The sequence below is a fragment of the Saxophila tyrrhenica genome, assembly GCF_035928015.1.
Source record: "Saxophila tyrrhenica strain CCFEE 5935 chromosome Unknown scaffold_6, whole genome shotgun sequence".
Classification (NCBI taxonomy): domain Eukaryota; kingdom Fungi; phylum Ascomycota; class Dothideomycetes; order Mycosphaerellales; family Extremaceae; genus Saxophila; species Saxophila tyrrhenica.
This window is the reverse complement of record NW_027041738.1, coordinates 735,814-758,969: the sequence shown is the minus strand read 5'-3', so window position 1 is coordinate 758,969 and position 23,156 is coordinate 735,814. Positions and strand designations below refer to the sequence as shown.

General features: G+C 54.9%; 12 protein-coding genes across 12 annotated transcripts; 7 read left to right on the top strand and 5 right to left on the bottom strand.

Moving 5' to 3' along the window:
* Positions 1–152: 152 nt before the first annotated feature.
* Positions 153–1,360, top strand: LTR77_004356 (uncharacterized protein; the record flags this gene model as incomplete). Its single annotated transcript, XM_064801610.1, has 2 exons — positions 153–202; positions 256–1,360. The coding sequence occupies 2 exons, from the start codon at positions 153–155 to the stop codon at positions 1,358–1,360; spliced, it is 1,155 nt and encodes a 384-aa protein (XP_064660240.1).
* A 485-nt stretch (positions 1,361–1,845) lies between these two features.
* Positions 1,846–2,605, bottom strand: LTR77_004355 (uncharacterized protein; the record flags this gene model as incomplete). Its single annotated transcript, XM_064801609.1, has 3 exons — positions 1,846–2,190; positions 2,258–2,413; positions 2,465–2,605. The coding sequence occupies 3 exons, from the start codon at positions 2,603–2,605 to the stop codon at positions 1,846–1,848; spliced, it is 642 nt and encodes a 213-aa protein (XP_064660239.1).
* Positions 2,606–3,171: 566 nt separating this feature from the next.
* On the top strand, positions 3,172–4,491 carry LTR77_004354 (uncharacterized protein; the record flags this gene model as incomplete). The annotated part of the gene is made up of 1 exon (XM_064801608.1): positions 3,172–4,491. One exon carries the CDS (start codon positions 3,172–3,174, stop codon positions 4,489–4,491), a length of 1,320 nt encoding a protein of 439 aa, XP_064660238.1.
* Positions 4,492–5,143: 652 nt separating this feature from the next.
* Positions 5,144–6,384, bottom strand: LTR77_004353 (uncharacterized protein; the record flags this gene model as incomplete). Its single annotated transcript, XM_064801607.1, has 2 exons — positions 5,144–5,241; positions 5,295–6,384. The coding sequence occupies 2 exons, from the start codon at positions 6,382–6,384 to the stop codon at positions 5,144–5,146; spliced, it is 1,188 nt and encodes a 395-aa protein (XP_064660237.1).
* Positions 6,385–6,608: 224 nt separating this feature from the next.
* Positions 6,609–7,108, bottom strand: LTR77_004352 (uncharacterized protein; the record flags this gene model as incomplete). The annotated part of the gene is made up of 2 exons (XM_064801606.1): positions 6,609–6,908; positions 6,983–7,108. The coding sequence occupies 2 exons, from the start codon at positions 7,106–7,108 to the stop codon at positions 6,609–6,611; spliced, it is 426 nt and encodes a 141-aa protein (XP_064660236.1).
* Positions 7,109–7,522: 414 nt separating this feature from the next.
* On the bottom strand, positions 7,523–7,822 carry LTR77_004351 (uncharacterized protein; the record flags this gene model as incomplete). The annotated part of the gene is made up of 1 exon (XM_064801605.1): positions 7,523–7,822. One exon carries the CDS (start codon positions 7,820–7,822, stop codon positions 7,523–7,525), a length of 300 nt encoding a protein of 99 aa, XP_064660235.1.
* Positions 7,823–8,462: 640 nt separating this feature from the next.
* On the top strand, positions 8,463–10,883 carry DUR3 (urea active transporter; the record flags this gene model as incomplete). Its single annotated transcript, XM_064801604.1, has 7 exons — positions 8,463–8,499; positions 8,556–8,829; positions 8,890–8,975; positions 9,029–9,418; positions 9,480–9,686; positions 9,767–10,244; positions 10,304–10,883. 7 exons carry the CDS (start codon positions 8,463–8,465, stop codon positions 10,881–10,883), a joined length of 2,052 nt encoding a protein of 683 aa, XP_064660234.1.
* A 443-nt stretch (positions 10,884–11,326) lies between these two features.
* On the top strand, positions 11,327–12,877 carry UAP1 (UDP-N-acetylglucosamine pyrophosphorylase; the record flags this gene model as incomplete). Its single annotated transcript, XM_064801603.1, has 1 exon — positions 11,327–12,877. The coding sequence occupies one exon, from the start codon at positions 11,327–11,329 to the stop codon at positions 12,875–12,877; it is 1,551 nt and encodes a 516-aa protein (XP_064660233.1).
* A 725-nt stretch (positions 12,878–13,602) lies between these two features.
* On the top strand, positions 13,603–14,486 carry GIS2 (gig suppressor; the record flags this gene model as incomplete). The annotated part of the gene is made up of 4 exons (XM_064801602.1): positions 13,603–13,753; positions 13,811–13,852; positions 13,908–14,029; positions 14,079–14,486. The coding sequence occupies 4 exons, from the start codon at positions 13,603–13,605 to the stop codon at positions 14,484–14,486; spliced, it is 723 nt and encodes a 240-aa protein (XP_064660232.1).
* Positions 14,487–15,588: 1,102 nt separating this feature from the next.
* DMC1 (Meiotic recombination protein dmc1) lies at positions 15,589–17,004 on the top strand (the record flags this gene model as incomplete). The annotated part of the gene is made up of 8 exons (XM_064801601.1): positions 15,589–15,624; positions 15,682–15,724; positions 15,787–15,842; positions 15,899–15,958; positions 16,016–16,051; positions 16,105–16,345; positions 16,403–16,879; positions 16,937–17,004. The coding sequence occupies 8 exons, from the start codon at positions 15,589–15,591 to the stop codon at positions 17,002–17,004; spliced, it is 1,017 nt and encodes a 338-aa protein (XP_064660231.1).
* A 1,886-nt stretch (positions 17,005–18,890) lies between these two features.
* LTR77_004346 (uncharacterized protein) lies at positions 18,891–19,443 on the top strand (the record flags this gene model as incomplete). The annotated part of the gene is made up of 2 exons (XM_064801600.1): positions 18,891–19,309; positions 19,362–19,443. 2 exons carry the CDS (start codon positions 18,891–18,893, stop codon positions 19,441–19,443), a joined length of 501 nt encoding a protein of 166 aa, XP_064660230.1.
* Positions 19,444–20,157: 714 nt separating this feature from the next.
* On the bottom strand, positions 20,158–22,807 carry HRD3 (ERAD-associated protein; the record flags this gene model as incomplete). The annotated part of the gene is made up of 2 exons (XM_064801599.1): positions 20,158–22,715; positions 22,768–22,807. 2 exons carry the CDS (start codon positions 22,805–22,807, stop codon positions 20,158–20,160), a joined length of 2,598 nt encoding a protein of 865 aa, XP_064660229.1.
* Positions 22,808–23,156: the final 349 nt, after the last annotated feature.

The window sequence follows — 23,156 nt, the reverse complement described above, 5'->3', positions numbered from 1 at the left end:
AATTCGGACATGGATCCGGAGCAGATTTACATCATCTTTACAGGACCATCAATGCTTCGGTCGAAAGCTTCTTCGTTGACCAGTGTCTTGATGAAGAACTGCTGGAAGGCATACAGCTGGCTCAGGTGGAAACAGTTTCGAGCTAATATACAATGTCTTCTACCGGCAACCATCTGCTCGTCTTCGGAGCATCAGGTGTCTCGTACGAACAAACAACTGCGACAGTCTCGTTTCATGCTGACCTGTTGAACACAGTGGATGGGCCTGCGTGAACGAGGCGCTATCATACCCAACGAAGTCGACTTTCGAAAAAGTAACAGGCCTGACGAATCGTCCACTGTCTCTTGAAGATTCCAATCTACCAAAGGACTCCCGCCTACAACTCGTCTCAGGTGTCGATCTAACAGCCTCCGTCGACAATGTCGTGGCCTCCATGAAGCAGAAGATCTCCGGCATCGACACCGTCACCCACGTCATCTTCACAGCTTATATCGAGAAGCCAGACTACGACAGCCTCCGAACCGTCAACACAAACCTCCTCCAAACCGCCATCGGCGCCGTCGACCAGCTCGCGTCCAAGCTACAATCCGTGGTACTCCAAACAGGTGGCAAAGCCTACGGCGTCGAGTTCAAAGACAAAGTCGACTTCCACCCGCCTCTCAAGGAGAGCTCGTCGCGAATCCCAAAGCCATGGTACGACAACATCTTCTATTACACCCAATACGATACCCTTAAGGACCTCAGCGCCTCCAGACCCTGGACCTTCTCCGAGATCAGGCCAGATGTCATTGTTGGCTTCACTCCGGGCACGAACTTCATGAACTGTGCGCAGGGTCTTGGGTTATGGCTGTCGCTCGCTCGGGAAGTCCAGGGTGCTGGAGCGAAGATCCCGTTCCCTGGTACGAAGGCGAGTTATACCAACAAGCACACCGATACTTTCCAGGATGTTCTTGGTAAGATGGACATCTACGCCGCCGTCAATCACGACAAGTGCGGTAATGGCAACACCTTCAACTGCGCGGACGGCGCTGTGGTGACGTGGGCGGACAAATGGCCGGGCATCTGCTCGTACTTCGGTCTTGAGGGTGCGCCGCCCCGTGAGAGCCCGTATGCGGTGGAGGAATTCGTGAAGAAGCACTCGGATACCTGGCGCCAGATGGAGGAGAAGCATGGGTTGAAGCGAGGCATTTTTGACCATTTCTCATGGGGGTTCCTATATGGGGTGACGGTTGGAAGAGACTTCGACTGCCAGTATGATCTGAGCAAAGCTAGGTCGGTTGGATTCGAGGAGACTGTCGATACGGTGAAGGGGTATACGACTGCTTTTGAGCGGATGCGGCAGGCTAAGATAATTCCTTAGAGGTAGTAGACTATGTGATAGCTCGCCGTGGAGGTACAACAACGAATATGCGAGCCTCACAGTCCTCGTACGGGGAAGCGCTCTTTGATTGCTCCGCCTTTCGCGGATACAACCTTACTCAGGCCTCTGTCAGCATCTGGAGGGACGGAGATTCATTCTGACCTTCCGCGAGCAGCCTTCAGTGTATCGCCTCACGAATACACCACTAGCTCTGCCACTCATTTGACCACCAACTGGGGGCACCGACAAGGCAGGAAACAAAAGCATTTGTTCTGCAGCTACCTGGAACGATCACGATCAGCACTTCCCGTGAAGGCGAGAGTGCAGCGATTGTCGGTCCTTGTTTGTGGTATCTAGCACTGTTGTACTTAGGGAAGAAGTAAGCATTCCCGTCCTGCCACTTCTTCCACCTGGAGGGCATGAGCTTACACGCAAAACGCAGAAATGCTCACACTCTTCCCTCCTGTTAGAAATGCAGTCTATAGCTAAGACAGCCTCACGCTAGACCCCTCACTCGACTCGTCCCAAGCAAATAAGTTCACCTGCTCCCACACGAACAGTCCGGCGACCACAGCAGCTGCGACGGAAAAAGTGATGGCAAGTTGAGCCTGGCCATTCCACCAGTTCTGACCGCCAACTGCGGCCCAAACGAGGGCAAGCATGCCTATGATCATGAACAGGACGCTGATCATGAGGTAGAGCACACCCATTTGCCAGATCCAGACTTGAGCTCGTCTTGGGATCTTCTCGCCGTTTGACTTGAGACTCTTGATGCCGAGGAGGCCGCGGATGCTGGCGTTGGCGTCGGGACGGCATGACATGCGGTGGAGCTGATGGGTAAGAAGTGTGGCTGTCAGCGCGTTACATCCCGAAAGCAAGAGACGTGGTCGTGCTCACTCGAATCGACTGCGATGCCGCCGTCAAGACCGAAGCTAGCGCGAATATTATCCCGCAGAACCAGCAAGAACGAACGACCCAAGGGGTACTGCGTCCGTTCTGAAGCACATCCGGCCAGGAGTTGGTCGAGGTGAGGACGTTGGCAAGAAGACCTCCCTGAGTTGTTCAGCATTGAAGGCACTTGGAAAGCAAGGAACGGGAGCATACCACAACACCAATAAACGATAGTTCTTGTAGCTTATTGTCCTTCCATCTTTGAGTCAGCTCATCCCGTTCCTTATCCTCGTCAGCGTTCAGCAGGCTGTAGATGGGGTCGAATGTCGTCTTGGATTTGAATAATGAACTCATGGTGTCTTTTTGCTAGCGAGACTGGGGGAGGAAAGAAGGACTGAAGTCAAGAAAGATAATGTTTGGTCACACGAGCAGCTACCGAAGTAGTGCTCCCCATCGTCTGGTCATTTGACAACGAGCTTCAAGTGGGAGCGAGCTTGCCGCGGGGGTCTAAACTGCATAAAGCCCATGAGCCGTTCTTCTTGTGGAATCCTCAAAAGGCGTCAATGTGTGCTGAACTGAGACACGGTGCAATAGATTCGACAGGGTCTTGAAGCAGAATGTAGAAGTTTACGTGGTTGGCTGTGCCTGCGCGCAATTGGGGTCTGGTAGAGCAATGCTTGTGCTCGTTGGAACGGGTGTCCCTTTGGGCACGGCTGGATCATCGATCGCGGTGTTGATTTATCGGCTTTCCAAAACATTGAGAAGTCATAACATATCTGGTTGAGCAGATGAAGACTGGAAGAAGAAGAGGTGTTGTCGTTGGTATACCACTCGGTTGATTCCGTCTTGGCAATATGCTCCACTAAAATTTCATGTGAACTTGACTTCAATCCTGCTCAATCACCTTTCAAACAAAGTGTATGGACGCATCGGCGTACTTGCGGAAGCAAGGCTGGCGAGGTGAAGGCCACTCACTCGATCACACCGACCGCGGGATCAAAAGACCGCTGCTCGTCAGCAAAAAGGTCGACGTGCTTGGAGTCGGACTGAACAAGCACACTTCTGTCTCCGATCAGTGGTGGCTGCGCGCTTTCGACCAAGGACTGAAAAATTTGGGCAGTGGTCAAGAGATATCGCTTGCGCAGATTCAGAAGCACGGCGTCTATCGAGGGGGTCTATATGCGAATTTTGTGAAGGGCGAAAAGCTTGAGGGCAGCATTGGGAACAGCCTTCTTCCAACGCCGGACACAACTTCTGAGACAGATACAGAGTCAAGCTCGGAGCAGGAGAGTACGAGCGAAATGGCAGCCTCCTCCATCCCACCGGAGGGTGAGTCTCGTAAGCGAAAAGCTCTCCACGAGCCTGACGAGAAGGCAACGAAAATGGCGAGGGTGCCTGGCAAGAAACGCACACGGGATGAGAATGGGAAGTTGATCAAGGAGCGCCCGAAGGAGGTGCGAGCTCGTCGCAAGCAGGAGAGATCGCAGAAGCTCCGAGAGAAGATGGCAAGCATGCCACCGAAGGAGGTCGACCCAGCGCAGGCCGAGGCGAAACGAATACGTGAGAGTGTTGACCGGCGGGCTGCGACGCTCGTTCGCGAAGCACAGCGTCGAGGTATTATTCCCCAGGGCCCGCAGGCCCCGCACAGAGGTCGTGGGGATCCAGGCATGACAGGAGCGAACGCCACGCCAATGTCCGGCAATCTCGACGCAGACCTGCAAGAAGTGGTCGAACGGGCTGGACTGCAGGACGGGTACAAGCCTCCTAAAAAGGGCGGAGGATCAGAGAAGACGAAGAAACTCGACCGTCTGAAGGTCACCCGCGAGCTCAAGCGGGCAGCGAAAGCGTACATCATGAGTCAAGAGACGCCACAAGCACATGAAGCCCTGGCGGCCCAGAAAGAGCGGGAGAAGGAGAAGAGGAGAGAAAGGAGGCTCAAAGAAGAGCAAAAGAAGGCGGCGGTGGAGCAGGTCGAGGCAGAGAAGAAGGCTGTGAAGGCCGCACGGAAAGCGCGTCACAAGGAAAGGAGGGATGCGAGCAGAGCGGCCCGTGATGCGGTGACGATTGCGGAGTACCAAGAGGCTCTCGCTAATGGCGAAAAGGTCAAGGCTAGGATTGTATTTCAGAACATCCCTCCGAAGAAGCTCGAACGGTACCGAGAGCGAGCGAGCGAGAAGGGCATGGATTTGGAGCAGTACATTCTGAGACGAGAAGAGAAGGCCGCTGCGAAGCGAACGTAGTACTGTGAAGATTAACAATCTGAAAGTTACCAGGCAGCGCCTCAACAGCATCACGTCAACCATCCGGGCCATCAACGACTGCTTCGCGCCAGTCGAGCATTGAGTGAGCGGTCAATGCTGAGCGTCCGGGTATTGCGGAGCTGAGAGAGTGCTTGACTTGAAGATGCATCGTAATCAAGCTTCTCGGCCTTGCAGGGCTACACGACATGTCCGCCCTAGCTCATGGTGGTGGTAACCGTTTTCTCATCACGAGGGAGACGATGTCGGCGGCGGGCTACGTGGGCTGGCCAACCCGATCATCAAGGGATGAACGGTTGGACGGCGCGTAAATCTTGCTCTCCAGACAAATGGCTGGTCTGGACGCTCCGAATGCCGGTGCTCACATTTTGTTGTAAGTATTGTCAGCTACACGAATTGCTGCAACGTCTGTTGACGACTCCGGCTTCTCAGAATACCGCCGGACTTCCTGTAGGGCCAATACGTCTTCGATCGATTAGTGAGCCAGAGCGTGGGCACAGTCAGTCGGTCTCCGTCCACCGGCGGCATCAGGAGGAGACATCAACGACCAGCACGAAAGTGACGAGCATTGAAGAGTAATGATTATCGAGCGTTGTGCTCTATAGGATTAGAACAGCCCAGTCTGTGAGCATGTCTAGAATGCATCAAATGACGAAATCGCCAGTGCCCGATCAACATCCCGCCTTCTGAAGCCTGGTGTGCGTCCTAAGCATACTGCGGACACGATCAGGACTGTGAGAGCAATTAGCAAGCGCCTACTCTGTCGTTGCAGCCATATGACGTACCTTTCACAAGCTTCGAAACGTCAATCAACACGCTCTTCCTTGTCGGACCCGGCGAGGGTGGATGGCTATTCGGCGCCGATATAGCACGAACATTGTCGACACTGAAGCCCTCCCACGCCGCTTGTTCCTCGTTGTAATGCCGAACGGATTCTCCAGGCTGCAGGAAATTCATCCACGACCCGAACTCGGCATCCGAGTAGCCCACGTTCGTCAGCTCGAGGTTCCGGGAGTCGTCCCATTTGCTGAAATCGACGTCTGCTTCATTGATCATGATGTTCACTTGGGAGGTCGTTAACGGTGTCGATTTCCCTGGCACGGCGAACTGTCCTGGCGGTGTTGCTACGTGAGGTTCTGATGGCTCTGATGATGCATCGCTTAGTGTCTTGGGCCATTCGACGATTTGTGCCTCTGCAAAGGACGACGTCGGATCGATGTAGATGCCTTTCTCTTCAAGATATCCCTGCACGTCGTAAGGGTCAAACCATTCGCCCTCGAAACCCACTAGCTCTACGATCATGTCCATGCTGATGTTACCGCGGGCAGTCCTCTCGAGCGTGGTGAGGGTTTGGGGACCGATCCGACCGACGTTGAAAGTCTTCTTCTTGGGCATTAAGTTACCGTATGGGTCGCGGCGGGGGTAGTGGGTTCCCGCACCGCCGACGTGGACGGTTGGCGCTTCCCAGAAGTCTAGATCTTCGTGCGGGCCGCGGGAGAGGATGGCCTTGAGCTGGGCGGTGATCTTTTGTCTGTCTCGGCCTAGGAGGGACAGTCGGAATATTCTCTGGTATTCTGTTGGGCGTCTGCGCGGGTCGAGGAGGAGCTGATATGCGGCTTCGGTACAGGCGCGATGTAGACGTCTCGCAAAGGTGCTCTCCTGGAAACTGTACGTCATGGGCGGACGTGGGGTCATGGTAGGGAATGAGAACTTGTTGGCTCCTGCTTCGAACATGTCGTATATTTCAGGTTGAGGTGGTCCATGCAGTTCCAGAGGAGCACTTTGCTGCATCTGGAGGGCCGCGGCATCAAGCTCGTTGAGGTCGATGGCTTGGCCGGTCTGGTCGTCGGCCTGAGGGTACATGACGTACCCCATAGCTACGTCTGTTCTGCCGGGCAAGCTTGAGTTGGCCGCAGCTATGGCAGACTGATCGAGCCAGGACGGGACATTCTGCGGGAGGGGGACTCGGTCACCAGACCGGTCACTGGCCGGCGTGGCTGTCTTCCTAGTTTTGTTGGAAGTCCTTTCGTCGCCAGACACCAGCGTATCGGACAAGTCTGGTTCTCCATTAGCGAGATGCTCCCAATTCCCTTAAACAACTACCCGACGCAACATCTGAAAGCTTCGTGCCTTGGAGAAGGGGTTGACGGACCATGATCACCAGGGTTGCGAGCTTCGCCTACCAGCTGCTCAAACTTCGTAGCCACTTCATTCAGATCGAGCATCTGATCCTGAGTCAAGCTAGATGCGTAGAGACGATCAGAGCAAACGTTGAAGGTGTTGTTCATCACTTCGATAGTCTTCGTTAGCTCTGATACGCGCTTGCGGAGCTCTTCGAGTGTGCTTTCTTTCCGCTGACGATATGCTCGCTGGGCCATGCGTATTTGCGTACGTCTCCGCTATAGGCGTATTAGCCGCTATACTCATCCAACCACAGCGGCGGCTGGTTATCCTGGTAGAGGAGAACACCTACATCAGCAGCAGACTCGTCCTGCTTGTCCACCCTCGGACGGCCTCGCTTCCTGTCGTCGCCATCTCCATCTGGTGAAGTACTTGGCCTGCCGCGCTTCTTGCGAGGCCGTGGTTCCTCCATCGTCATGGTCTGAGAGACTGCTGCAGCCATTTGAAATTCTGAATGGCCTGGACAGACTGTAGCAACAGCTTCTTTGAGAAGCACGGTCAGAGCTCAGATGCCAATGGTGGGGCTCTCGTGGCGTCGAAGGCTGTCTTTGCTGATGTTCTAGACTATCCCGTCTGCGCCGCTGTGGTTGCTTTCTGGGCTTGGGAAGTTCGGACTGCTGAGTCGCACAAGGGACGGTGATCAATGACAGATAGGTGAATAGTCGGCTTTGTCGTCTCTGTCTTGAGGCTCGAGTACAGCCGTCATACATGTACGCTGCCGCTCTTTTGACCGTCGCTTTGTAATAGACGCAGATGGCATGGGCTGGCCAGGAAGGTGGTGCTCGGTCTGTTCAGTAATCACAGAAAGCGGCGGCCCACCAGAAAGTCAGCCCTACAAGCCGTCGTTGAGGGGGTTGAGGGTCCAAGCCCCGTCAGCGCGAAAGCCTTCCTCCGCAAACGCGTGCTGGGTCCGGGAGGAAACCGTTCCATTTGAGGCGAAGTCGTGGTTGTTGTCATGCTCCACCACCTCAAAGTAGAATGCTGGGTCAGCGACCGATGAGGCCTGGACATTCTCTACACCGACTGGCCTCTTCACGAGCTGGTTCACGATGTCGTAAGATCCCGGAGGCTTGTTACGGTCGAGACGCTCCCTGAATATCAGCTCATCAAGAATGCTCATCAAATATGGCATTGGAAGTGATTCATGGTGGGCGACCATCTAGACATCAATTATGGAAGTTGTGAGATGCCAGTGCCAACACAACGCCAGTCTGGACCCGGTCATGCTTTCATCGAGCAGACTCTTGCCTCATCAACGGGACGGAGAAAACCACACGTTGATTGAAATGCAACTGATCGATAATATGCTGCCTTGTGTATGCAAACGGTACAAAGCCATCAGTCTCATGCTGTCGATGTACATGGCAGATATCTAGGCAAGCATTTCTGTTCTCCAGCCCTACGTTTGCCCGCAGATTTCATCCTTCGGTTGCTTCGCGTCACATTGCCCGTCTTCAGTACTTTCTGGGCTTACTACAACAGTTTGAGCCTCTATTTACCTCAGCTAAGAAAATCAAGACGTTGCGGTAGATATGCTTCTCTTCGAGACCTTATCGCGCCGCGGCGAAAAGCCCCCGGCTCTCTGCATGCAGATCACCACAATCCTTATCTCGAACGACACACACGGCGAGAAGCGTGAGAGATAGAGCAGCATTTGGTCACACCACGATCATGCCGTGGGGTGTGCCGTTCAAGAGCACGATGTTCAAAAGCATACGAGATCCTTTCTCCCCGTGGCTTCGTACCAAAATACACCTATACTGACGGCCACGATGTCGACCACGCCACCGTTGAGCAAGGCTACAGGATGTAAGTCAACCATGATCGATACAGCGCAGAGCTCCACTGACCATGCGTGCTATCAGATGGCGTCGTTGTTGGACTGGGATTCCTGTTCGCCTTTGGGATGATGTTGACGACTTTCGTCCTGAGGCGGTATAACAACGAATTACAGACTTCTGAAGTGTTTAGCACCGCAGGGCGCACAGTCAAGTCTGGGCTAGTCTCATCAGCAGTTGTCAGCTCTTGGACTTGGGCTGCGACACTGCTTCAATCGAGCGCAGTGGCATACCGGTATGGAGTTAGCGGCCCGTTTTGGTACGCTTCCGGGGCGACGGTGCAGGTCATCCTCTTCGCAAGGTGAGTTGAACCCCAGCATCTTCGCATTCGAATTTAGACTTGTGTGCTATCTTTTGACAGCCTCGCCATTGAGCTGAAGCGGAAGGCTCCGAACGCTCACACGTTCCTGGAAGTCATCAGAGCACGTTATGGAGCAGCCACGCATGGTAAGCTTTAACGATATGCGCCAAATCTGATCCGTCTAATGACAGATTCCTAGGTGTATACATCACGTTCGGGCTGATGACCAACATCCTGGTAACGGCCATGCTTCTGACCGGAGGTGCTGCAGTCGTTGAATCGCTCACGGGAGTCCCAACGGCGGCAGGCTGCTTTCTGTTGCCCATCGGAGTTGTGCTTTACACGATGTTCGGTGGTATCAAAGCCACGTTCCTGACAGACTACGTGCATACCGTGATGATCCTCGTCATCATCTTCATCTTCGCTTTCACAGCATATGCCGTGGGTAACGAGCTAGGAAGTCCGGGTGTTGTCTACGATAAGCTTGTTGCTGCTGCTGAACGCCATCCCGTTCCTGGCAATGCGGAGGGCTCATACTTGACCATGCGGTCTCAGGAAGGAGCCATCTTCTTTGTCATCAACTTAGTTGGTTCGTTCGATAACCCTACGAACGACTCTGATGGATGACGCTCAAGCTGACTGTCCGACAGGCAACTTCGGCACCGTATTCATGGACAATGGATACTACAACAAGGCCATCGCAGCAAGCCCAGTCCATGCGTTGCCGGGCTACATCGCCGGCGGCCTCTCGTGGTTTGCCATACCATGGCTATGCGCTACGACAATGGGTCTTTCGGCTTTGGCGCTTGAGAATAGCCCAGTGTTTCCGACTTACCCAGACCGCATGGCGCCTGCAGGTAAGTGACCATAGCTTAGAAGGTGCCTCTCTTGGTCCGATCCGAGACAGTGCTGACCATCCCACCCTGTGATTATGCAGACGTGACCGCAGGCCTCGTACTTCCTGATGCCGCGGTAGCTCTGCTAGGCAAAGGGGGAGCTGCTGCCACATTACTACTTATCTTTATGGCGGTTACATCTGCAATGTCCGCCGAACTCATTGCCGTGAGCTCAATCTGGACATATGACATCTACCAGACTTACATCAATCCGACAGCAAGCGGCAAGAGGCTCATCTACATGTCTCACACCTCATGCGTTGTTTATGCCATAATTATGGCGTCCTTCAGCACTGGGCTCTACTATGCCGGAATCAGCATGGGATATCTGTACCTGATGATGGGCGTGATCATTTCCGGAGCGGTGCTGCCAGCTTCATTGACGCTGCTCTGGGACCGACAGTCTTGGGCAGCTGCGACGTTCAGTCCGCCGTTGGCCCTGATGTGTTCTCTGACTGCTTGGCTCGTCACCGCGAAGAAGGAAGGTGGAAGCCTCTCTGTGGACAGCACTGGTGCCAAGTAAGTCTTTGTCGATGAACGAATGGCTTTCCCGCACAGTGACGTTGACGAGACTGTAGCAACCCAATGCTTGCTGGCAACGTGGTCTCCCTGCTGACACCACTAATCTTCATCCCAATCCTGTCATTCGCTCTGCGCTCACCCAAGTACGACTGGAAGAGCATGGCCGCCATCCGCCGCGCCGACGACGAAGACCTCGCCAATGCTGCAAACATGGACCTCGAGCAAGTGCCGGGAGAGAACGGCCGCACGGACGATGTTGAAATGATGGAGCAGCAGAAGCTGCGCCGTGCATCGAAGATCGCTAGGACGCTCACGGTGGTGCTTACGCTGGCTTTCCTCATCCTCTGGCCGATGCCCATGTACGGGTCTGGCTACATCTTCAGCAAGTCGTTCTTCACCGGATGGGTGTCCGTGGGGATACTCTGGCTGTTCTGCTCTTCTTTCTGCGTGGGACTGTACCCACTCTGGGAAGGAAGACATACGAGCTCCAGGACTCTCAAGGCCATTTTCAAGGACATTACCGGTCGAGGAAAGCCCGTCACTCACGGCAGAGCTACGATGGCGGAGACTGCTGAGGTGGAGGAGAAGAAGGATCAGAAGGGGGTTGAGACGCCGCCAGAGAAGAGCGTCGAATAGTGGAGGAGTTGTTTGTGTGAGGTCAGTATAGAATCGAAAACGAGAAGCGTTAGATATAAGCTGGGGAGGCGGTCGTCTAGACATACGGAGGTATAAACCCATTTACCGCTAGAGTATACATTTACTCTGCTTTGCGGTACTGTGCAAGTCAGCGCCATTCTCGTGGCTGATATCGTAGCTCAGTTCGGTCTTCAACCTTGCGGATCGGGAGCATTAGGGAAAAGACAAGGGAGAGACGTACATATATCTACCTAAGCTGCCAATGACGTCGAGCGTCCCACGTGAAACTCTCTCGAAACACGAAGCTTTGAGAACTCGTTGTTGAGATCACGTATTGCTGCTACCTCACTCCCTGACAAAACACACACACTCCAATTGCACTCCTTCATCCTTCATTTCTTGCCACGTCCTTATCACCACACAACCACAAGCACCTGCCCACCATGGCCGAAGCAATCAAAGGCACCATGAACAGCATGCTGTCAGCCCTCAACCTGGGCGGCAAGAAAGAGTCAGAGGATGCAGTGCCTCCACCATCTGACGAAGAGTACAAAGAGCTGAAGGAAAAGTTTGAGAAGGCCGGCCAGGAACAGGTTTTCGCATTCTACGACGAGCTCCAGCCCAACGAGAAAGGTGCCCTATACCAGCAGCTCCAAGCAATCGACCCAGAACACATCAACAAGCTTGCCGACACCGCCTTGAACCCTCCCAAGGCCGAGAGCGAGGAGCAGAAGCCCAAGCTAGAGCAACTACCAGACTCGGCGACCACTTCCACCATCGACAGCAAGGAGGACGCATTGAACAAATGGCACGACGATGGGCTGAAGCTGATTTCGGAGAACAAAGTTGGCGTAGTACTTATGGCAGGAGGCCAAGGCACAAGATTGGGCAGCTCAACGCCCAAGGGGTGTTACGACATTGGGCTGCCCAGCAACAAGTCACTCTTCAGACTGCAAGCGGAGCGTATATACCGGCTTCAGCATCTCGCTGAGCGGCATTACGAGAAGGAGGATGTGGCTGTGCCGTGGTACATCATGACCTCTGGGCCGACGAGGAAGCCCACAGAGCAGTTCTTCGAGGAGAACAAGTATTTTGGATTGAACCGCAACAACGTCTTGTTCTTCGAGCAGGGTACTCTGCCGTGCATTGACATGAATGGGAAGATACTGCTTGATAGCAAGGGCAAGGTTGCCGTGGCGCCGGACGGGAATGGAGGGCTGTACAATGCGTTGATTGAAGGTGGCATTGTTGCGGACATGCAGAAGCGTGGCATCCAGCACATTCACGCCTATTGCGTGGACAATTGCCTTGTCCGGGTGGCAGATCCTACCTTCATCGGCTTTGCTGCCGAGAAAAACGTCGACATTGCCACCAAAGTGGTGCGGAAGCGAGATGCGAAGGAGTCTGTAGGCCTGATCCTGCAGAAGAACGGCAAGCCAGATGTCGTCGAATACTCGGAGATCGATTCGGACACAGCAGAAGCCAAGGACCCGAAGGACTCGAATCTGCTCAAGTTCCGTGCGGCCAATATCGTCAACCACTACTACTCCTACAGCTTCCTGGAGTCGATCCCGAACTGGTCACACAGGCTACCACACCACGTAGCGAAGAAGAAGATCCCACACGTGGACAGCGAGGGCAAGCAGATCAAGCCTGAGAAGCCGAATGGCATCAAGCTGGAGCAGTTTGTCTTCGACTGCTTCCCGTTCTTGTCGATGGACAAGTTCGCAAGCATGGAAGTAAAGCGGGAGGATGAGTTCTCGCCGCTGAAGAACGCCAAAGGAACTGGCGAGGACGACCCTGACACTTCACGACGGGACATCTTGCAGCAAGGGAAGAGGTTCATTGAGGCGGCTGGAGCGACGGTGACGAGCGAAGATCAGAGTGAGTCGGGGGTGGAAGTGAGTCCGCTGATCAGCTATGGCGGTGAGGGCTTGGAGTTCTTGAATGGGCGCGAGATTCGTGCTCCGGCTGTCATTGAGAAGGAGGAGTAGACTAGCCTTTCGGCTGTGTCATGTGTAGACGATAGATCATGAAGTATGCTGAAAGGATGACACATGTGACCTTGTACTGTTGTACCGACCAACGACCGTGATGGCGAGGTCAAATTGTTTTCTTTCAACAGCCCGAGACTTCTCTCATGATGACTCCAGTGCAATGGCGAGATGCCGCTGTCATGCTCTACGACTGGCACCGCATGCTTTCACGATCGAGAAAGAACGTGCTGCGTTCATGTGCCTTCACCAAATCCATCTGATGTCAGCAGCCGCTGCTGCGGCGGGCGCTCGGAAACAACCCTAAAAAGCGAGGCTTCTTCAACCTTCGTCAAGCCTTTCAAAGCAACTTTCTCAGCTACACAAACATCACTTCTTGTCTTTCCCTTCTTTGCTTTGCTGTCGTCGGTCCGAGGGCAGTAGTTAGGAGGAGCGGAGCTGAGCTGAAGAAGAGCTGAGGGAAGCGGTTTCCAAAGAAGCAGAAGCAGAAGGTGAGTTTGCAGTCCTTCGGAGCCTGCGCGTGTTGCGACAACATCACTGCGACCGCGCCTCTGTCGACAGGGCAATGGACATGTGCTGACGTATCGCAGAAGAGACTCCGGTCTAGAAAAGGTACCTACCCGCCCCCCTCGAGCGTCCGACTTCCCTGCATCGCGCATCGCATCGAAGACCCTGCGAACCCACCACTTGTTGCGCTCCATACTCACGTTTCAAAAGTGTTCAGTATGGCTGATACTGGTGTCCCACAATCAGTCGAGGACGGCGGCAAGATGTCCTCGCTCTCTCGTCGGGCCTGCTACAAGTGCGGCAACGTCGGCCACTATGCCGAGGTCTGCTCCAGCAGCGAGCGTCTGTGCTACAACTGCAAGCAGCCAGGTGCGTACCGCTGAGACGGTGTGACGGGAGCCTGCAGGATACTGACCGCTACTCTAGGTCATGAGAGCAATAACTGCCCTCACCCACGCACGACCGAGAGTATGTCAAACAACTTTAAGAAACCCCCCAACGAAGATGCTGACACTCGATCCAGCGAAGCAGTGTTATCACTGCCAGGGACTCGGACATGTGCAGGCTGACTGCCCGACCCTGCGCTTGAGCGGAGGAACTGGCGGCGGACGCTGCTACTCGTGTGGCCAGATGGGTCACCTTGCTGTATGTGCAGACGTCGCTACGCTGTCGGATTGAATACTGACATGAACAGCGCAATTGCCCGGCCCCAGGCACGGCACCGATCGGACGCGGAGCAGGTGGACCCCCAAGAGGAGGCTATGGCGGCGGGTTCCGTGGAGGGTACGCGGGTAACAACCGCGCTGCGACGTGCTACAAGTGCGGCGGACCCAACCACTTTGCTCGCGACTGCCAGGCTCAAGCCATGAAGTGCTACGCCTGCGGCAAGCTCGGACACATCAGCAGGGACTGCACTTCACCCAATGGCGGCCCTCTGAACCAAGCAGGCAAGACATGCTATCGATGCGGCGAGGCCGGCCACATCAGCCGTGAGTGCCCACAAGCCCAAGTCGACGGCGCCGTGAACGGCGAGATGGCGGCTGGCGTCCCACCGGAAGTGGTGGCCGACCCATCGCTCGCACCGTCGGCGATTGCGGCTTAAGCCGGCCAAGCACACGAACGGCGCTCTACCTGGCCACGGAGCTGCCATGGCTCGGAAAACAGGCCTCTGGACATTGTGTTGTTCGGATCTCCCAGCATTTGTCATTCTTTCTTAATCCCAGCGTTGCGACGACCCTTACGACCACAACGAAGAAAAGTTTATCCCATTTCTTGACGACCCTTATCACGACCGACCAGCAATACCTGGACCTTGGCGGAAACGGAGCACGGATCCTTGCGCACTTAACCCAAGACTTCTGTGGATGATATCGAGTCTTGGGGCAAGCAAAGTGCGTAGAGCGAGGCAGAGGTAGCGAAGATTGACAAGACGGCGGTGGAGCGGAAGGACAGGAGACGTTGTGTCGAGGAGGAGAGCATCTTCATTTCACCATCTACCTTGCGGTCTGATGCCAGGCACGTTGGCGTCGCGCGAGTTTCATCAGGAGCACAAATACTGCTAAGTCTGGCGTGCCGTAGATACGGCGCTGCTTGACTCGGCAAATCTCACATGTTCACCCCAGTATACCTCCGCTTGATTTTTCGTTTACTGCCTCTTTCATGTAACATGTCGCAATGTCGCGCGAGTGGCTTGAGTAGGTGTGCTGCAGAGGCATGGTCGTCTTCACTGAAGCTTGGCTTTGAGGTTTAGGAGGCTTGATGGGCTGATGACTGCCCCAAGGTCTGTACGTCCTCCTTTTCCACGCTGCGATTGAGACCGCAAAGCTACTTTAGAGTGCAGATGGAAACAGAATGGAGTTGCGCAAGGTTGACAGGTGGGCCTGCGCGAGTGGGCAAGGAGGTGAGGTTGACTTAAACTCAACCGCATTGGGAACAACAACATCGAACATCGAAGGCAAGAGCGATATGAGCTCCTTCCTCAGGTCGACGCGTTGGGAGCCTGGGACACCGCATGCTCTACCGCCGCCATGCTCACCACCTTCGTTTCGTTGCCATCCTTCCTTTCACTGCAACTATACCATCGCCTCACCCCTCGCCTTCCATCTGTATCAGTCGTCCTAGCACCCTTCAGAAGTACACTCGCACCGCCCTTCACAGCTCTTCTAGCATCCATCGCATCCCCTCCCGCACGCGCAGCATCCAACATGCCTGCCTCAATCGCCAGCGACGATGATGCAGAGGTGAGACGAGGACGCTCGCTTCAACAGCGTCTGTGACTCGGCTCACCACCCAAATAGATCGAGACCAGCTTCGTCGACATTGACCAGCTGCAAGACCACGGTACGCAAAGGCTCCTTGCTCCCTGTGCCCGACAAGAGGTGGCTGACAGACATCACTATCAGGCGTCTCCCAAGCGGACATACTCAAGCTCAAAGGCAACAGCCTCCACACCGTGGGCGTGAGTTCAGTCGATCCCTGCGAGAAGGCGAGATATGCTGACGTTGCTCATCATAGTCTGTGAAGAATGCCACCGTGAAATCGCTGCTCAAGATAAGGGGGTTTAGCGAAGTGAAGGTATTCTAGCCACGTCCTACTACCATGTCCGAGAAATTCGCTAACCCTTATTTGCAGGTAGAGAAGATCAAGGAGGCAGTCAAGAAGTGCCTCGTACGTCAAACCCTCTTCTCCAGCTTCGAAACTGCTAATAAGGTACTGTCCAGCCCAACAAAGGTTCCTGGAGGACGGCTACCGAGGTGCTCCAGATGCGCAAGCACTGCTTTCGTCTCTCCACCGGCAGCAAGTCTTGGGACGCCATCCTGAACGGCGGCTTCCAGTCGATGAGCATTAGTGAGGTATATGGCGAATACCGCTGCGGGAAGACCCAGCTCGCCCACACCTTGTGCGTTGTTGCCCAGCTGCCCAAGGAAGACGGTGGCGGTGGCGGGAAAGTTGCTTACCTTGGTGCGTATCTTCTCCGTCATCGTCGCTGTCGATATACCGTCTAACATCAGATCGCAGACGCCGAAGGCACCTTCCGCCCGGAGAGGATTCAGCAAATCGCCGAGAGGTTCGGTCTGGACCCAGAGAAGGCTGTCGACAACATCACCACAGTCCGGGCTGGCAACAGTGAGCTCCAAGACGAACACATCGGCGAGCTCAACGAAAACTTCGCAACAGGAGACTACCGCCTTCTCATCGTCGACAGCATCTGCGCTCTCTTCCGTTCCGACTACAACGGACGTGCAGAATTGGCCGAACGCCAGAACAAGCTGGGCTCTCATCTCCGGAAGCTCTGCCAGCTGGCTGAAGAGTTCAACGTCGTCGTGTTTATGACGAACCAAGTCCAGTCCGATCCCGGAGCAAGCGCCCTGTTCGCCGGTGCAGACGGAAGAAAGGCCATCGGTGGGCACGTCCTTGCTCACGCCTCGACCACCCGAATTCTCTTGAGGAAAGGCCGTGGTGAGGAGCGCGTGGCCAAGATCATGGACTCGCCAGGTAAGTCTCCATCGCCAGCTGTACCTCTGATGAACCTGCTGACCTCACTCCTTCTAGACTGCCCTGAGAAGGAGGCCTCCTACATCATCACCACTGGTGGCATCAACGACCCCGACAAGGCTTGAGCGAGGAGGCATGATCTTGATTGAATTTAATGAGTGAGGGTGTTTTGCTGGGACTTATCCGCATGTCTGCCATTTAGCGTTCTGCTTTCGCTGGAGAGGTTGTTCCACGGTTCGCCATTTATTAGCTCGGAGCCGGGGTGTTGTTTGGGGATCTAGCTGTGATACCGATGGATTGGGATGCGATTTGTTGTCAGTTCATCATCACTGCTGTTCGTAGCTGCTGTGCAAGACTGTTCACCCAATGGACCTGCTCCTACATATTCATGTCGGCATTTTCCAAATCTCGCGTCGTCGTCGCAGGCCCCCATCTACCCTGGAGCACCTTTCACCAAAGCACACGCCGCCAACCACTCCCGCCGCACGCGGCGGACACCTGACAAAGCAGAACAACCCGGCAGTGAGGTTGATTGGGCGGCCACGTGGCGGCGGCAGATGCTAGAGAAAGTGGTCCAACCGCGCCGAGTTTCCGGAGAAGCCGTAGAAATCTGTCTCATGCTGCGACGGCTCCAACGAGCTGGTCTGCAGTAGTTGGTTGATCGACCAGTGCTGTCCAGGCCTGATTTGTGCTCTGACAGCTCACGAGGCAGTTCATTGTCGAGGCGACGGGTTTGATTGACCGTCCATTTCTCCAACCTGATCTCAAGTCCTCGTGCAGTACTCGCAGGAGCACGTCCAAATGATTCAAATCAAACCAAAAATCCACTCGGTAAGTGGAGACGAATGATCTACGTTTACTATTAGAATTTATTTGGCGCGGGAGAATGCTTTCGGCAAGCACCAGCTGATCGTTTCCCTGCTGTCGTTGGATGCTGCACCAGCACTTGTGAGGATCCCGGGCGGATCGTCATGATGGTTGGGTGATTGTCATTTGTGCTGTATTTTCCTGCCAGCCTCGCCAGCCTCCTGGAGCGGGAAGTTGTGTGGCGAGGACGCGCTGGCAGCGGCGAAGCAGAGCAATGTAGGCGAATGAATGCAGTCAGGTGGTGGGTGACGTGGTTGAGTTGTGGCGAGCTGGAGATATCAACAATTGATCTGACGGGGCAATGAATAATGTCGTCGGCGTACCGTGCTTGGGCAATACAGATCTATGAGTAGGGTTAATCCGTTATACCGAGTATGTAGACAAGCGGTCTGCTGTTGCAAGTCTGCTGATAGGTGGTGGGCCCCCGGAGAAAGTAGGGGATGGCTATGATAGCTGGAGAAGCTGAGCTTTCGTGAAGCACTTGCCGGACGAGAGTCCGCCGTTGCGTAGTAGTAATTGGCCTTTGCGCTCGTCCGTCGGTCTCATCAGTCGCTGGCAGCGGTCAATGTAAGCCGAGAACAAGCGTTGTTCGTTGGAGATTACAAGGAAAATTGTGCAGTTACATTCCCATTCAACGTTTTCGCCTCCAAATGCAACACGCAAGCAACAACAACAACACCACCAGAGCTGTGCCGACATCAACGGACCCTGCGGCTCTCCTTTGGGACAAGAGGGGGCAGAGTAGCATAGCGCTAAGCGAGCAGATCTCAGCGTTGGCGACGTCAGAAGCGAACCCTGCGTCGAGCGGAGCCAGTGGGACCCCTGCCGCGAGCACTCGTTATACCCACTAGCCAAGGTCCCGTGCTCTGCGAGTCCCCACGAACAAGCAACCACTGGCTTTTGTGCCACCACACCCTCCTGTTCTTGTATCTTAATGCCCATTTCTGACGGCTTCACGGTGGCGCTGGGTTGTTGAACGTTTCGATTCTACATTGGGTGCTGGTTCTTATCCCTCCGACACCGACATCTCCTCAACAACACCACCATAAAACCAACCGATGATTCCGAGGAGAGCAGCCGGCCGATAACCCGGAGCACCCAAGAGGCTCGGCAGAATTACTTGCAAACAAAACAACACTCGATTATGCCCTCCGAAGCAATCCCCTCCATCGGCGACGCCCAATACTATCCCTCGCAACCCTCACCTTCGCGGACGCCCTCCCACGACTCCAGCACCGTGTCGAGCGAGGATGATAGCGCGCGTCCGCCCAGCAGCAGATTATCCCGGCCGAAACTAGGGAGCAGGAAGAGCAGCGGCACGATGATTGTGTCGCGCGAAGGGTCCACGACGGTCGTCGACGACGATTTGGAAGAGGGTGATGTCCGGACGATGTCGCCGAGGAGGAATAGTGCGGAGGTTGATAAGTTGGGTGAGGACGCGAGGAGGGATTTGATTGAGCAGGCGAAGACGCTGCAGGCGAGTTTGCAGGCGATTGTTGATCGAGTTGAGTCGGTGAAGACCGAGCATGAGAAGCTTTCGTCTGGCAACCAGTTCCTTCAGTCGTGAGTACTGAAAGACTGTAATGATTCTTGCAGAATGACTAACATGGTGCAGATACATCGGCGAACTCATGCAGACTTCGAAAATAACATCGACGGGTCCCTCGAAGAAGGGCAAGGGTCGGAGTGGGAAGTGAATATTGATTTTAGCATGGCGTCGCGTTCGTCCTGGCGTTGGTTATCATGGGCGCATAATGGCATGGAACGGGATGGAGATGGAGATGGAGCATTCGGGCAACCGTGGACAAGAGGTTGCTTCAGCATGTATGATACACCACTGATCAGTGAGTGGCTGTCGCTGCAGCGACAACGGCGAGAGCATTGTTGCCGCCGCGAAACAAAGTTAAAGCTTCATGTCTCTGTCGACCTCCTATGCATCCAGTGATCTACAACGACTTGCCGTGCTGGATTTGCTGCTAGCAAGATGTCGAGCTGATGGGTGGAAGGGTTCTCCGAGAAGCAAACCGGCATCACGCAGCGCTGTCTGGCTTTCTGGCTTTCTGAGCTGGATGATACGCTCGAGACACCTGGTCGTCCAACTGGTGTATAGCACGTTCTCCGCGACACTACCTCCGTGTGAAGTCCCGAGGGCCACTCTGTGATGCTTGCAGATTGTTCTCAAGCTGGAGAATGTCGTCGACCTTCCTACCATTCACTTGAGAGTGTCCTATACTGGATGAAAGCTCATGCGCCACTGCAGTTTAGTTGCTTTTAGGTTAGCATGTATAGAACTTGTCACGCGGCTCACGAGGTGGACAGATCAGAGTGCACTTCGATGAGAGGATCTGCTGGACGAACAAAGAGAGCATGAATGTTTGTACAATCGCTAGCAATGGAAACCCGCTCCCTCACTAATGCCCAACACCACCCGCAACCCAAGGATTCCACTCCGGATCCCCAGGCTGCGGAAAGAATCCACCATCTGCCTGCTGCCCCGGCGCAGGCGGTTGTTGCTGCTGCTGGTCCTGCCCCTGCACCTGGCCCTGCGCGCCTTGCTCCCCTTCCACCCCCTGCCTTCGCCTCTGCTCCGCCGCCCTCTGCTGTTGCTGCCGATAATACACCAACCACGCCAGCGCCGCGACACAACCACCTATCAGCAGCGCATCGAGCACACTGTCGTCGATGTCCTCGTCCCAGTATTCGTCCCCACCAGGCATGGGATCATTGTGCACGTCCCAATCATCGGCTTCCGGGTATTCTTGTTGGTAGTAGGCTGCATCCGCTTCGAGGAAATCTTGCAACCATTCGGCGAAACTGCGCCGTTTCTTCACCGGCTCGTCTTCGTCGATGCCCTTGATGCCGCCGTGCGTGATGCCGTTCCACCAGCTGCGCCAGCGGAGTTTCCAGAGGCTGAGTTGGACGGGCAGGTAGGCTTCCTTGTTCGTTTCGAGGGCGTGGTCATAGTAGCGCTTCGCGAGGTGGAAGTCCTGTTCGATGCCGACGCCATTCTCGTGCATCCAGCCGAGGTTCCACATTGCTTGTGCTGACTGCATGCTCTCGACTGCGGCTTGATAACATGCGGCTGCGTTTTCGGGTGAGATGGCGGTGCCGAGGCCTTGGAGGTAGTAGTCGCCCATTTTGACTAGGCTGTCGATGTTGCTCTGCTTCGCTGAGCGGGTCCAGTAGAGTAGGGCAACGGCAGCGTCACCCACAACGGACTTGGCGCTCTGCTGGAGCGATGTGAGCCAGGCGATAGGCGACCAGCGTGGCTTGGAGTGGTCGAGCAGCCATGCGACGTTGGCTTGAGCATTCTCAGATCCCTGCTCGGCCGCCATGAGGTACCGGAGGATGGCCTTCTGATTGTCGCCCTCCTCAAAAGCTTCGTTGGCCTCGTTCAGTGAGCCCCATGTGGGTTCGGCTTTTTCAGCAACGATCTTGTAGTACAGCGCAGCGATGGGGCAGGACCGGTCGCGACCAATGGCTTTGTTGTTCATCTCGGCAAGGTAGTAGTAGGCCTCGATATGGCTGTTGCGAGCCGCGTGCTCAAAATACTGTGTTGCAATCCGTGTGTCGCCCTGATCGAGGAAGAGTATGCCAAGATTCGTTTGAGCGACTGCAAGATCCTGATCCGCCGCCGCCGAAAGAAATTCGGCAGCCTTCGCCACGTCCTGAGGTACGCCGAGGCCGTGCAGATGCATAATACCAAGACTGTACTGGGACAGAGCATCGCCGTTGCTGAGAGCGCGAGTGAACCAGATGCGAGCCTTGCTGAAGCTTTGCTCCATACCTTCTCCTCGCAAGAACATTCTGCCCAGGTAGCCGGCTGCCTTGGTGGCGAGCTTCTCCGTGCTTAGTGGAACGTCTTTTAGGACTTTGCCATTCTCAGCCCAGTATAGGCGTGCAAGCGACTTAAAGTACTTCTTCGCAAGCTTCAAATCCCGCTTCAAGCCCCTCGAGCCATCGTAGTGCAGCCGCGCCAGTGCAAATGTCGCCTTGAGGTCACCTTTCGATGACTGCATATACCAGTACTCAAGAACGTCCTCGATACTGGCGTAGGCATCGCTCGTTGGCCCGCCCTGTTTTGCGTGCACACCAGCCGAGCTCACACTTGCGCCCTCGCCATACACTCCTCCATCTTCGTCGACAAGTCTGTAAGCATCTCGCACCAGAACATGGCCACCTGGCGGCCCAGATCGATAGAAGTCAACCGCTTTGTCCGCAACCCTCTTGTACCAGTACGCCGCCTCGTCGCAGTTCCTAGGTGTGGCAATGCCGGCATGGTACCTGTATGCAAGCGTCATCTCGGAACGAGTATTACCTTGCTCCGCAGCAAAAGTGTGGTAGAGCATGCTCTTTGCCATGTCCACCGGTACCGCTGGGTTCAAGCCAGTGGCGTACATGAACCCAAGCATGTACTGTGCCGTGCTGTTGCCATCCAGGTCCGCCAATTGCTTGTACCTCCTGAACGCCTCCTCGTAGTTCTGCGGGTGCGAGAAGTTGCCGTAAAAGTTCATCTCTGCCAGTAGGAAGATGGCGTTTGGATCGTCCTGCTCCGCTGCCTCCTCCAGCATCTTGACGGCTTTTGACAGCGGTTGGGCAAGCTTGGGCGTTGCCTGCTCAGTCGATGTTGTGAGGAGGTTGGCCTGCTTTGGCGCGTTCATGAACAGCAGGAAGAAGGCCTCCTTGGAATAGTAGAGCGCTGATCCCAAGAAGCCCTTGGGTCGACGAGTGTACCGCACGAGCTTCGATACCGTTGGCGGCTTGACCTTGCGCAGGATGCTTGTAGCCTCCCTGACCTTCTCCGCGATCTCTTCACTACCCTCATCTTTCTTTCTGTCCGCGGTCGTGGATCCCTCCCAGCGTGTCGAGTGCGCCGCCCGTGGGTTGTCTTGGAGGGGCTGCTGGTCGACGACATGTTGCTGTTGTGCTTCTTGTGCGGTGCTTGTGGCGAGGAAGCAGAGGAACGCAACTATTCAACCAGATTAGCTTCCTGGCGTGGTGTGTAACCGTACATGGCTTACCAAGTAGGAGCGGCAGCAGATGCCAGCGGGCGCGCTTCATCGTGGCCTGTGGTCTGTGGTGTTGTTATCCAGAACGAAGGCGTACATTGCAAACACCTTCAACTCATCGCTATCAGTAGTGTCAGACAAGAACGATAGTTAATGCCAGCTGTTTCTTTGTCTTCAACTCATCACATGTTGCTCGCGTGGCACTTCCGAACGCACGGACACTCTGAAGGAAGGCGTCTGTCAGCATTGCATCCTCCACCTTATCATCAACACATCCTCCTGCTCTCGCCAACGATCCTACCAACGACTAATGGCTACGTATTACGGATCTGGAACTGGAAGCATGCCGAACACCCCCAAAATGGCGTGAAGTCAACAGAACGGTACCCCTGGCCATGTTT